General features: G+C 30.5%; 1 protein-coding gene across 1 annotated transcript; it reads right to left on the bottom strand.

Annotated features, from left to right (window-relative positions):
* Positions 1-1,727: 1,727 nt before the first annotated feature.
* LOC120120148 (gibberellin 3-beta-dioxygenase 1-like) lies at positions 1,728-3,015 on the bottom strand. The gene is made up of 2 exons (XM_039139856.1): positions 2,518-3,015; positions 1,728-2,426 (listed from the first exon to the last, which is right to left on the bottom strand). Exons 1-2 carry the CDS (start codon positions 2,970-2,972, stop codon positions 1,790-1,792), a joined length of 1,092 nt encoding a protein of 363 aa, XP_038995787.1. The 5' UTR covers positions 2,973-3,015; the 3' UTR covers positions 1,728-1,789.
* Between the last annotated feature and the right edge of the window lie 12,208 nt (positions 3,016-15,223).

The following is a 15,223-nucleotide window of genomic DNA, read 5'->3' on the forward strand; positions in this document are numbered from 1 at the left end:
ACAATTATATTTTCTAATTGTTAGATTTTTACTTATTGAAAATTTATAAAAAATTTAGAAATATTTCAAATGTTATATCTTTCGATCAAGTATAATTTTTGACATGATCATTGATACATGAGTCTATGTGATCAGTTGTATTTATTATATGATATTTAAATTTATTTAATTATCAATTTATAAACAATCATTATCACAGTATATTTCTAAATCTTTCATAAAATTATGAATTATTAACTTTTTCCCAAATTAAAAGATTATTAAATATAGTTATAATCTTATTTCTTTCATCAATAATATATATATATATATATATATATATATATTCATATTCAAATAGAATTCTAAAATATTCCTTTCTGATCAATTTGTATGTTTCTATCCTATTATTTAAGCGACTCATTTTATCTTTTGATTTACTTGTCTTATTGTTTGGAGCGGGGGGTCTTCCTTCATATCCGGGTGTAATAGTTGTCGGTTCTAATGTCTCTTTAAATGGAATATTCAAATAAGAAGAGAGAGAGAGAGAGAGGGAGAGGGAATTGCACTCAATCTCTTTCTAACACAAGGACAAAAGATAGAAGAAAAAAAAGACAACCCTTTTGTCTTCATCCTTTTACATGATTTGATGTAAAATTTATCCATTTGGTCCTCTTTCATTGGGAACTAACCCTTATTATTCTTCCCACTTTTATTTACTTATCCAAACATTATCTTCTAAAATCAATTATCACTAGTTTTTGTATTTGATATATACTGAATTTAATTTTTATATATTAATTTTAATATTTTTTTAAATTTAAAATTTCGGCTCTGATTAAAATAATACAAAAATTATATGAATAATAATAAGGAATTAAATGATTAAATAAAATAATAAAAATTAAATATAAAACTTATGTAAAATATAAAGATTAATAATATGGTTTGATTTATTAAATATTGTTTAAATCAAGATTGAGATTTCAAAAGTAATTGGATATAATAATAATAATAATAATAGTAATAAATAATAATAATATGACCTCCAACATATTGGGGTTCTTAAAAGATAATTTTAGATTTAGTACAAGAAACTTTAGATGAGTAGAGATAAAAATATAAATTGAAAATAAGGATGAGTATGGATTAAGTTGAACTGAGTTATTATTCGATTTGATACAATTTCATTTGTCATCTGGTTTGATTCAAATTTAGAGAGACTTCACTTGAATTGAAACCAGATTCAATTTTTTACATAAAAACTTGTACATGGTATAATACGACTTGACATGCACCTATGCACACACAAATGTGAGATAATTATACAATTACCTCATTTGACTTAAACTTATATTTTAAAAAACTAATCTTACAAGTTCATATCAAAATTTATCAGCTCTGACTTAAACCTATTTTTTTTAAAAAAAAAACCTAATCTTACAATATCATATCAAAATTCATCAATTGGAGTCTCATGTTGATTTCTATTGTTGGTCAAATCATAAATTTTATGTTAAATGGTTAAATTTAATTATTAGTTTACCACAATGAGACATAGGCCTTCACCTCCTTTAGTTATTGTTTTTTCTTTATTCTAAAGAAAATATATATCTCATTAAAAACTCTTTCCATAATAGAAATTAAATAAAAATTTAATTCAAGACAAGATAATAGAAGAAAAAGTGTTCTTAAAATATATATTGCAAGGTAAATATGTATATTTACATCAAGCCAATAAAATTGAATAATATTTATAAAAAGAGGAAGAGAACAAAAAGGTGATTAACAACAAAAACAATGGTTGTCTTTAGCCAGCTTTGACGCCATTATTGTGTTCATTTGCATCAACCAATCCATTTGGAGGGACACAAACTCGAACCCACGAGAGTGCTTTGTTGAAATGTTCGGCTTTGGCGTCCAAGTATTCATTCCAAGTAACTGGTCGGTACAGAGGTGGTTGAGCCGGGCCTACTAGTTTCGGATGAGGCGATATTTTGACAGTCGATGGTGGCCCAAATAAATAGGCTATTGATAACCGGTGCTGGGTCCGATTCACCATGGCACGGTGAAGAACGCTTGGAAACGAACCGTTGGACAAGATATGCATGAGGTCCCCAACGTTGATGACGAGTGTGTCCGGGACGGGAGGGACTCTGATCCACCCCACTCCCTCTTTGAGGACTTGTAACCCGCTCGTGTTGTTTTGATAGAGGACGGTGAGGAGGGTCGAGTCCGTATGAGCGGCGAGACCCATGGCTCGGTCCGGGTCGGGACAAGCCGGGTAGTAATTCAACTGTAGAGCTGCTGAAGCCTGATTGAATTCACCTTTTGGGCCAGCCCATTTGATATCTTGCTTGGCTGTTATCCCCAATGAAGCCAACATCAACCACATCAGTCTCCCTGCTAACTTGTTCATTTCTAGCTTGTATTCCTTAATCACAGCACTGAAGAAGAATCAAAGAAAAGCTCTATTAACATTAAATTTTGTTACATATGTATATGTATATATATATCATGTCTGCAATCTATGCTCACCAGTGATGGATGTAATCATGTGGCCAAAGTTGGCGAAAATGCTCGTCGGGTGAACCGACAATGGTGAAGCCCTCAGACCACATAAGCTTAGAGAAAAAAGATGAAATCCTCGCGAAACCGTAGCCGGAGACGCCGTCCGGCGATCGAGCAGCTTTGAGTTTTTGGTTGACGGGTAAAGAGAAAAGGGTTCGGCTAGTGGCCTCAACCATGTCAAAGAGACCAATAGGGACACCATGGTTGATGACTTGGAAAACTCCCCAGGTTTTACATGCATGGCCAATAGCTTGAAGAGCATTAGGGTCATTAAGGTCGATATTCGGCACCGACTCGGCATAGTCGGACGAAGAGGGGTAGTCGTAGTCGGGCTGGTGGTTCCATGCGTATGAATCGGGAAGTTCTTGGAGTGAAGTGAAGTCGGGATGGGGTCTAATGGCATCGGAGAGTCTTGAAGGCATAGTTTTAGAAGGGAGTGTGTACTTTGGTGTGAAGAAAAACAGAGAAAATGAGAGATTTGAAGAGATATGATGGCTTCTAGCGAGTATATATAGAAGAGGTCAAAACAGAGGTTGAGAGAGTGAAATTTTCTTTTAACTTTATAATTTTTTTAATCTTTTAGATAGATGAGACAGATTTTGATTTGACTGGTTTAAAAGTTAAATCTGATTTAAGGTTTGAATTATTAGTCATTCTATTTTTAATTTATGGTTAAACTACATATTTACATAATCTTAGGTTTTGATTATATTTCGATAAACCGTTAGGAAAAAAATAATGATGTCGACGTGATTATTTTTAATTATTTTTTAATATTGATGTGATATTATTTTACAGTAACATATTAATATTACTGTTATTTTTTCTTAATAAAGATTGAATAGAATAGAACCAAAATATAATATTACATAGGATAACGGATTTATAAATTTTTAGGATGGACACACATGTATTACAACATGACAAATTATGTAGGTAGAGAAAAGTAAAATTTTTAGGTGAAAACAATCAATAAAATTGATATTAACATAAAATTTAGATTGCAAAGAAAAAAATAGATTTTAGAGTGGATAATTGCCCACCCTAAAATCGACAATATCTATAAAAGTATGTTTTTTATTTATAAAATAACAATTGAATAATTAAAATATAAATTAAGTAATAATGATTAAATAAATAATTTACTCGTATTTTATTTAGAGATAGAACTAAATAAAAATGAGAATGAAAGTTTTCATTTAATTCTAACTCAATACTTAATTTAATTGATTTGATCTTATAATTTTAACAACAACAATAATAATTTATCCAGTTTTGATCAAAATAATAATAATAATAAATTAAAAGGAATTGTAATTTTCATGTGTATATATATAAGCAACAACTATAGTTGCTTTTTTTTTCCATGTGGAGGCAGTAGCTTCCAATAACATATATTGGCTCAGTGTACATGTTAAGGACAACTCAAGTTACCACAGTTGTGGTTGTACTTGTTTGTAAATTTTACAAAAACCTAACAACAAAATATATATTAAATAGTGGCAATTAAACATTTTCTATTTTAAAATGAGATATGATCCAATCTTAAAGTGGCCATAGGACTTGGATCCAATGAATTCTAATCCAATCGTATCTACTTTTTTTAAAAAAAATTGTGTTTAGTTTAGATCGAGTCAAATTGAATTCAAATTAAGGATGAAAAATTCTCGAAATGATATGAGATAATAATATAATTATTTTTTATATGTTTAGGGATAATTGAAATAGCACTTTATTTTTTTTTTCAATCGTATATTTATTTTAACTATTAAAATTATATATTTAGGGATAATTGAAATAGTATTTTCTCTCTATATTTTTTAACCATATCTTTATTTTAACTAATTAAATTATATATATGTCTAGGTGAGTGTAAATTTTTACATTAAAAATAGGTCAAAATTTGAGTAGGATAAAAACAATTTAAACTCGAATCAAGTAGGATGATGGATGGAAGAGAATAATTCTCAAGACGGGTGACAATTTTTTTTAAAAGATAAAAATATGATTAAAGATCTACAATGAGAGGATACATTAACATGAATCTCATTAAAAAAAACTATCTTTATATTTAAATTGAGAAAAAATAGTGGTTATATTAATGCGATTCAAATTCCATTTGTAAAATATAACTAATTGCAACAATAAACTAAAATACTCCACCCCAAATAGCTAGGCTACACCCGCACATACAGGAATCAATTGCACACCAAAAAACCAAGCTACCACTATACCAAGCAGACAGCACTAACCTAAAAGCAACAACAGGTAGGTTGCACACCAATGTTCTGCCAAAACACACAAGACGAGCCACATAAACTTACCTAACCGAGCCAAAGAAACGCACCATCCAACAAATCGAGACCCTAAAGAAACCAACCACACCAGATAATGAACATGACCCAAGGAACTGACATAGTATCGAAACCAAGAGAAGAGTGGAACCGTCGCCAGGACACTGCATGAGAACAAAAACCCCAAACTAAAGCACTACCAAGCAGACCAGGCTCTAAGGGCAAGGAATCCCACTCTTTGCTAGCGCATCAGCATCTCCATTAACCTCTCTAGGAGCATACTGAATCTTCCACGAGAACTTGCTAATAAACTGGGAACAGAGAAAACAATCTGAGCTAAAACAAGACGAAGCGGATTGAGGAGCGGATATCTAGGAGACCACGAGACTACTATCCGATTCGATAATGAGGCGACGAGATGAAACCAAGCTGAACCCTGGAAACGATGACACACAGCCAGAACAGCTTGAAGCTCCGCACCCCTGGGGTCAAGTAATCCAACAGCCTTAGAGAATTTGTCTAGGATGTTACCTTTATGATCTCGGAGAATGCCCCCGATACCTGTCAAACCAAAGCTGCCCCGAGCAGACCGTCCACATTAAACTTTAAAAGTTCTTTAGGAGAAGGATACCAAGCACTCGCCAAAGGTTTAGAGAGGCACACCTTAGAGACACTGGCCTCCAAGGGACAAAGCATCACATCAAAAATGGATTTGAATGAATCATGCCAACGATTCTTACACCAGCTACTCATTCTCAACAAAGCTAAATCATATAGCTGATTCTGATCCAAAATAGAATTCTTGAAAATCATTTCGTTACGGTACAGTCAGAGAGACCAAGCTAACCCAAAGAACGCAAGCTTCCAAATTTCTTTAGAACCAGCACGAATAAGAATATTCATCCACAATAGGAAAGAAGAACCGAAATCACCGGATATTACAAGAGTGACACCCCACAAGTTTAACCAACGTTGCCAAAATTTCCAAGGGACACGACAATGGCATAAAATATGGCACTACCACCGGGTATAAACGCAAAATTGTCTACGGGTGACAATTAATGTGATTACTTTAGCTGCTGACTTATTAAAATATTTTATAATTATGACATTAATTCATGTTTTAGAAGCAAATATAAGATCATCTTTTAACAAGGAAATTAGCATATCTATTGAAGAAGACTTACTACTTATAACAGAAGTTGCCACAAACCATATAGATAGATTGAATTGTCACCATCCATTGTAATGTAAGATTATAAATTTATTATCTGAATAAGGTTCCACAAATATAAATTGTTCAATTGAATTCTTAATCTCCTCCTTTGCTTTTTGTTTGATTCGAAGTTTGTTATCTACGATTTTTTGAACGATTGTGTTATCAAAATCCATCATTATAGATCAAACCGATTAAATAATTCGATAGAATTATAGGAATAGTTGTGCTGATTATTTATTTATTATTTTTCATTTTAGAACAATATAGTGTAATGTTGATTGGTGTTGGGGAGGTGCCTTGTAGGAGGGGACAAGAAATGATAAGACAGTGGGAGTGTTTAGTATTTCGACAAAATACCGAAAGGATCATCTTGTCCTCTCCATATCCAAAGAGAAAAACAAGTTATAAGGATTGAATCTTGTAGACTGTAATTAGCATGAATCTCGAAGTAAAAATTAATTTCGATGATCAAAGCGAATTGAGTCAAAGTAAAGCTCTAGACTATTTTCCATCATATTAATTTTCAACTTTTTACTTTAATCATTTATTTTTATTTAATTCATATTTGACTAAACCCCTTTTTTACTTTTATTATAGTTTACCTAGATCGGAATCAAAGTAACTCAACATCAGAATTTGTAAGTTATTGCGGATCGATCCTTTCCTTCTCTATACTATTCTTATTTTTATCTATTTTTATTTTGAGAAAAAGAATTTATTTAACAGTTCATGACACTTGTTAGTTCTACTAAAAATTATTTGTATTTTCGTTCTTCATCATGAAATCATGCACCTAGTTATCGTTTGTTTAGTAAATTAGATTACATGCTAATACAAAGTTTGTACTTACTTTTATTTATAACTATTTTCATTTAAACAATAAATTTCATAAAATTTTAAGCCTCAATCCGACTTATCCAAACATAAACATTCATGTCGATATATTTGAACTTGTTGTTCACAATTGATAAGGAGCCATTATTTCTCTCTCCATGTGCCTTTGTCTTGTCTTAAGTAGAAAAAACATCAACATCAATTATCAACATTCCCCCCCCCCCAAACACCCAATCGTCAGCCATAGCTATTATCACCCACTACTTGGTACTACTTCCAACTTCCACTTGTACAATTATGACATAATTGCCCCCAAGCTCCCCCAACTTGCTCTTCAAAGATAGATGGACTTGTCTCCAATCTCATGGAGGAGGGAATCAACATGACAAATACATCTTTTTGGAACTTATACAAGGGCATTTCCGTCCAAAACATAAAGATATGGTTTGGATACACCTATGTATATGTATATTTGGTTACTTCCATGAAAAGTTGTAAAAGTTCCATTTGGTATTAAGGGAGGTTTAGATTCTTGTTCCTTTGTCCTAAACGACCCAAGTGGGTGTCCCAAAACAACAAAAAATAAAACATCACCATTATAAAACCCACACGCACATAATTTTGTCTATTATAATCATAGTATTTTTCATATATTCGTTTTACGATCTATGAAGATTAATCTTTTGAGATGAATAATTGTCTTTTTCAATAAAATCATCTATAAGATTCAAACATAAATTTTATCACGCAAAATAAAGTGTATACCATTGCGGCCGATATTGTTACTATTTTTTTATGTTGTTTCATTGTCTTTTTCTTTCAATGATGGGGTTTAGAATGCTCAAACTTTTCCAATTGGTTTAGTCTCATTCGGCGTTTTCTTGTGGTTACCATGGCATGGGCACCCGCCACACAACATAATAGCAACAAGGCAACAATGTTTTGATGTCATCATGGGGTTTGGGTGTTATTGCCCATATCAATTATCCTATTCTATGATGCCCACATCTTGGGGTCGATAGTGCATCTAAACTAGTATTTTATATAGGAGGAAGTATGAATCATGTTTTAATTATTTGCAAGCGGTTTGCAAGTTTTGATTTTATTTCGATGCTTTTATTCTATGGGTTGGGTATTGGTATAAGGTAGGATCGTTTTATGATGAATCGTTTGTATCATATAGTGGATGTTTTTTAGTTTCATTTTGGTGATGATTAATTAAATTTTTGGGTACTCTTTTTTCCTTCTGTTGTCTTGATTGAGTCTCGATTTGATTGAATTATGATAAAAATTTTAACGGGTTCCATTTACATTTAAAAAAAATCTTTATTTTTCCGAGCTTTAAGAAAATCTCCATATACTCTATGGAAGATGGTATAGAGCAAGTTTGAGGTCTATAGAGGATTTTTGCCCTTGGGATGATATAAGCCTCATCCATGGCATCCTCATGTTTTAATGGTCGTCCCAATCTTATGTTTGATTAGAAATTCCTTTTGATGATTATTGGTTCGTAAAAGACGTGATAGGACCCTTTAGTGTAAAAGATAAGAATATTTCAAAAAAAAAATATATATGACGGAAGTTGAGTAAAGAGCTTTGTTACGTGTTTTGAGTTATAGTACAATTTCAACTTTTAAATGCTTCTGGAACTTCATAAATAAGATCATGATTTGTTTGTTTGTACGATATGTTGAGTATTTTAAGTGTCAAGTATGTTAATTGATGAATGTGTCGTTTAATGTGTAAAAATAGTATTATATGATCTTACACTATTCTTATAAATCTTGATAATTGGGTAAGACCTCAAATTTAACGTTCAGAGGGTATTAAATATGAATTTCGAGTTTGAAATAGATATTTTTAGATTTTGATATCGATATTGTTCTAATGATATGAATACCATATGAAATTAGAGCAAAAATCTGAAGGAAAAAAATCTTAAATTGAGCTTTAATTCTTAAATACTGGATTTTAGTTATTTTATTTAAATAACAAATAAAAATTTTAAAATAAGAAGAGAAAAACTTTTTAAATGTTGTATATTAGCAATTTCACAATTAAATTAGTGTTAATTTGACTCGTATACTAAATATAACTTTAATGATTCAGTTGATGCCATAGATTATCTGATACAAGTTGTTTTGAAAATGATTATTATCTTTCTATTTATAATTGATAATCAATATTGTTATAAGGACATTATGATCCTTTTATTTATATAAATTTTAAATTAAATAATTTTACTATATTCATTCGTTGAATTAATTTTTATAAATATATTATTATATAAATATTTTTCACCGATAAACGTAATAAAATTCAAAATCTAATAATAATTATTTTTCCTTGATATATCTCCTTGCACGAGTAAGATTGCAATTGATATAAAAATTAGATTTTTGGATAGGTATAACCCCATATAAATTCAGTCACATATAGTGGCCAACATCTTCATTCATTTATAACTTTGTAGACTAAACTCTGGCTGACACGTGATTTTCTTCAAAAGAGAGTATGGTCACTTAGCCTATTGGTTAACATCATTATCCTTAGCCAACAATCCCATGTTATAGATCATTAGGCAAATATGGGGAAGGGTTGACAAAAATGTTTATGCTGTCTATATTTTACAAAACATGAGGCATTATGATTTGTCATATCCCATTTGAAATGATTGACACATAACATACCCAATGGTATATACATCAATCAATTTCTTTTATGGATTTCAGCATGTATAAATCCTATTAATTTTTATAATTATTTTTCAAATTTATGAAATTTTAATATATTACTTTTTAAGAAAAATATTTATTTATCTAAACAAACTAACCATGATTTTAAAATGATACATCTTAAACTACTAACATTCTAATATATTAAATTTTAAGCCATTATCTTGTTGCAATCCAAAACGAAAAAAGAAAATATTTGCACAGTTGCTAGATACAATTCAGTCATCTATAATATAATTTGTCAATTTTTATACTAACCTTGTAACATTTTATGTTTTTATATATTTTTGGTAAGTTTTGACGCATTTTGCATTGAATTTGATATGCTTTTATAAATATTCGATGTAATTATTAAGGGTAGCTTACATAAATGGTCCTTGAGTTTTTATAAAATTTTCATTTTGGTCACTAAATTCTTAAAACTTACAATATAATCACTTAACTTTTATTTTGCTTCCATTATAGTCATTTTCGTCAATTGTCGGTGTGCCTTCTTCAAAATTGGTAGTCATCTCTCCTCTTTCTGTCATTGTTTTCGTTATCATTTGGTGGTTTCTCCAATAAAGAATTCATTATTATTCTCTTTCTTTCATTCGGTTCAAACTTTTTGAAAAACATTTTAATCTCTTTCATTCAGTTCATAGACACCATACATAGCCCTTATAATATAATTAATGTTGTTTATTGTTTGTTGCTATTGGTGGCTGAATGAAACTGGTGACGGTGGTTTGGTTTTTGGTTAGTTTGGTCGTGGATGGTGAGGGAGATTCGATTGTATTTTGGACTTGGATGAAATGATGGTGAAGAATGGTTTGACGGTCGTGGCGGATGGAAGCTCTCGAGTATGTTGAATGTTTTGTTTGTTGTTTAGTGATGACGATGATCAAAAGAATGTTGGAAGGTGATGCAGAAGTGATTCAAACAACGATTGTTAATTTGAAAGAAGACTTTAGGAGTTTTTTTAATAAGACTTTAACGTGCTAAATCATCTTTTGTTAACGACAGTTGATGAAAATAACTAATGAACATGAATTAAAAATTTAGTGATTGTATTACGAGTTTTAAACATTCAATACCTAAAATAAAAGTATTCTAAAAGTTTAGGACCATTTATACAATTTACCCTAATTATAGTTTTGATAACTTGTTATATATATATATATATTTGGTAAAACAATTGACAATATTTGAAAACTTGGTATTCAAATTTTGAAAGATGGAATTGAGAGATATGTTTTTTTGTCGTTGTCATTTTTTTATCTATTCATTAAAGACGTGATAAATTTAAGGCTATTATTCTATACATTAATAATATAAAATATATATTAGTATTATAATGATGTATATATTATTATTATTAAATTAATAAAAAATTATATTGCCAATTGAATAACGTGAGTTACTTGAATTCATCTCAATTATAATTAAGCTCAAGCAATTTATTAATCAAGATCGATGTTCCATTATTGTAACTTTATTTCTTATTGAACCATTGTTTTGAGAAATAAATAAGAAAAGCTTGGATTAGTAGTTAAAGTTTATATTATCGAAGAAACACCCTCACCATGTTCTTGCTAGCAAAAGCAAACAACAAAAGTTTGAACATAAATTTTAGAGAGCCTAGATTCTAGAATGTACAATGAGCCATGTGTTGGTGCTTCAATAAAATGACACCAACACTATTTATTGTCTTTGAGAGCTCAAACCCATGTGTCTTCGTCAAGTTGGACCGCCCTACCTAGTAGTCATAATTCTACTCAAATTTTATATCCTAAACTACAATGAAAAAGAAAAACCCTAGCTTTCCAATATGCATTTACCAAAAATATGTAAGAAAAACTTTGAGTTGTCACATCCCAAATGTTGCTTCCATTGAATTCACATCATTCAAGTGGATTAAATTGATGTAGAAATTATTTTTAGTTTTTAAAGTTTGAGATTATGAGATTGATCTTTTATGTTCTTTACAATAATAGAATAGAGATTCGATTTAATCATTTTATAATTAATGTTCATATATTCTTACAGACATCCTATTCAAATTTAGAATCTCAAGAGATGATAACAATCTTTTAACCACTATGGTCGTTTAGTTCGTATCGAATATACTTCCAAAAAGTGACAAGGGAATTTTTTTTATAGGTTATCATCATTATTCCGAAGGTTGTTCCAATGAAATTTCATTATTCCAAAGGTGATTTGACTTGAACTGAATTTTGTTAAAATTTAGTAAATTAAATGAAACTCAGATGACTCGCATAAAGAATTGGAAGACAAATAGGAAATAAATTCAAAGTCCAATGATTAATTAGTAAATCAATTGATTCTAGGATTCATAAATTCTGATTATTTTCTTTAAGGTTAAATGTCGAGAATACTTGGATAAGAAATTACTAAAATACCCTTGTATTGTAAAAAGACCATGATTTCCCCTAAAAATGGAAAATAACCCTAAAAAGTTATACTTGATCCGATAGAACTATCATTTCACTTGTTAAATACTCGATCGATTTAAAGAAACCTTAATTATAAATATTTACCTTCGAGATGGAAAAAACATACTTAGAATTTCTAATTCTTGAGCAAACGTTTGGAGATTAAATCATCGAAAGTGTAATTTACGACTGAACGGTTTAAAATGACTAAATTATATGAAAATACTAAATTGAAAGAGAATGATTGAAATAACATCGAATATTGAAATGACCTAAATACCCTCATAACCTAGAAATAGTGGATTATTGGAAAAAAACTCTAGAATCACCTATAAACCTAAGTGTTGTACTGCCCCTTGAGGTTTGGAGCACGACCCAAGCGAGTAAGCCATTATGGATACGGTTGCAATAAAGAAGTAAATAATATCATTGGAATACATGTTCGTCCCCTTGAGATCTGTGTAACACCCCCAACCCGTACCCGACCCGGATACGAGTCCGATGTGTCACATTGACATTTCAAAACATTTACTTGTACAGGAATGAAATGTACTAACTTGGTCAATCGATCAACTATCACCCAAATCGAATCTCTTTTATTCGGAGTTAAAGGTAACCCCGTCACAAAGTCCATTGTCACATTCTCCCATTTCCACTGAGGAATAGAGATTGGTTGCAACAATCCTGAATTGTTAACACGTCAAACATTTGGACACAAATTTCGTAATGTATCTTTTCATTCCCGGCCACCAATATCGACTCTTGAGATCCATATACATCTTGTTCCCACCTAGATGCATAGTCAATGGACTACAATGGGCTTCCGTTAGCAAATCCTTTTTCAATTCCTCATTCTCAGGGATCACAAGTCTCCCTTTATAATACAAATTTCCATCATGCTTAACCTCAACATATAAAGAATATAATATAAGCCATAAAACATTTTATATAACAAATCATATGCATTACATACTGTGTATTTATACTATTTATTTTATTAACTCGTGTATTAGCCCATATATACTTTTGATATCTTTTGTAGGCCCATGAACATTACTGAGAACTCAAGGTATGTGAGTACTATGAGGTTGTGCACACATATGTTGTCACCATAACTCGTATAAACTATGTCCCGAAGGACCTATCATCCCAAAGGATGTCATCTGTGTCCCGAATGACCTATCATCTCGAAGGATGTAATATGTGTCCCGAAAGACCTATCATATGTCTCGTAGGACATATGTAACCCTCGACTCTTGGCATGCCAACTATACCACTAGCTCTCATATCACATAACATGGGCATTATCATTTATAGTAGTTCAACTCACTTGTATCACATAAACATGTAATCTCATAACTTATTATTATTGCTCTTATGATCACATATTTCTTTTCTTCTGTCACATACCACATGTATGTGTAAACATCTATTTCATATCATATAACATGTATCACATATTGCATATTCACATAGATCATAACACATATAATGACATATACTCATTTTCATGTACTCATACACACATAATAATCACATCGATCACCAATCAAATAATATTTTGGAAGTCACTTCTTACCATAATAACTCCATTACTGCTCATCGCAAGCCAATGTTTGTTCGATAATATAAGTACAAATTAAATTGCACTCACCTTAGCCTTACTTTGATTCGATCCTAATCCTTTGATTATTCCGGAACTTGTTTAGAATCAATATCTGCATAAATATATCATTTCAAAACAACTATCAGAAGCCTAAACTTTAAACTTGATGTTAATAACTTAAACCGGTTTAATGAATCGAATTCCATTTTTTTCATTTAGGGGGGAATCGATACCCCCAGGGGGGAATCTGTTCCCCCTGCACGTTCTGGAAATTTTGCTCAAGCCCAGAATTCACTGTTCATTACACGAAAATTCTATATTTTCACTTCAATTCTTCATATTTCATCCCCTTTTATATTCTTAACTCAAATATACACACTTAAACTAATTTATATCCATTTATTTCATCTTAAATCTCAAAATTCTATTCTCCATATAGAAATCAATAATCATACCAAATTTTCCATGTTATCCAAACTTAATTCCAACACTTCTATCTTCTTATTCTCATAGATGACAAGTCAAATTCAACTTAAAATTCAACTTATCAACTCTATTTCTAGATTTCATTCAAAAACTCAAAATCTTTAATCTCTCCTATACCTTTCATCTTGTTGTTTTAGAACAAATTAAGCTTTCCTTAAGCTTAATTATCATCTAGTGATCATAACCCAACTTTTAAAACAACAAATAACCAAGAAATCAGAAACTTACCTTTAAGCTTGGGAGATACGGGATAAAGAAGATGAAAGAAGAAGATGATAAATGTTTTCATCTTCCACGTTTTATCTCCTATTAAAGGGATAAAAATATATTTAATGTCAATTGACCATTTTGCCCTTTAATTCCTTGAATAATTACTAAAAACTTTCCGAAAATATTCCCAAATAAATCATTGAACTATTCTACTTTAATTACCAAATTTTGAAATTTTACAATTTAGTCACTAACTCATAGTTTGGGATGTTACAATCTGTTTCAATTTTGATTAGATGGTGATCATTTCAATTAGTGCAATCAATATTAAGAAGTGAATATTCTGAAGGATATTCTCCGAATGATTAATGAATACTGCATGATGAGATATGTTTAATTTGTTGACCCAGAATCTTGATAATTCGATATAAATCCAAAATACTGTAAATTATAATTTTACCCTCATTGGTTTAAGTTACTAAGAATTTTTATGGAATCGTAATGACTAAAATGTCCCTGATGGCCTGAGTAATGAAAACACTCTTGTTATATCTGAATCTTGAACAATTCTGATATAAAGGTTCTTAGATATTTTCATGTGATATTTGAATCCTAAATGTTCATAAAGAAGCAACATCTAAAGGAATCCTAAATGTTCAGAAATATAGACCTTATTTCTGAAATATTTGTAGAAGTCATATTTCTTTTCGTAATAATTACCTAGTGCCTCAGAAAAATATTTGTATCCTCTTAAGTGTTCCTTGAGCACATAAATATTTTTTTTTAAAGTATGACTTTGATATCTGAAACAAAAACCCAATCTTTGATATATGTTTTTATATGTAATATATATG

This window comes from Hibiscus syriacus, unplaced genomic scaffold, assembly GCF_006381635.1.
Source record: "Hibiscus syriacus cultivar Baekdansim isolate YM2019G1 unplaced genomic scaffold, ASM638163v2 tig00110332_pilon, whole genome shotgun sequence".
NCBI lineage: Eukaryota > Viridiplantae > Streptophyta > Magnoliopsida > Malvales > Malvaceae > Hibiscus > Hibiscus syriacus.

Coding starts and splice junctions, on each gene's coding strand:
- LOC120120148 (XM_039139856.1), bottom strand. CDS start 2,972: ATGCCTTCAAGACTCTCCGATGCCATTAGACCCCATCCCGACTTCACT. Junction 2,427..2,517: donor CATGATTACATCCATCACTG/GTGAGCATAGAT, acceptor ATTCTTCTTCAG/TGCTGTGATTAAGGAATACA.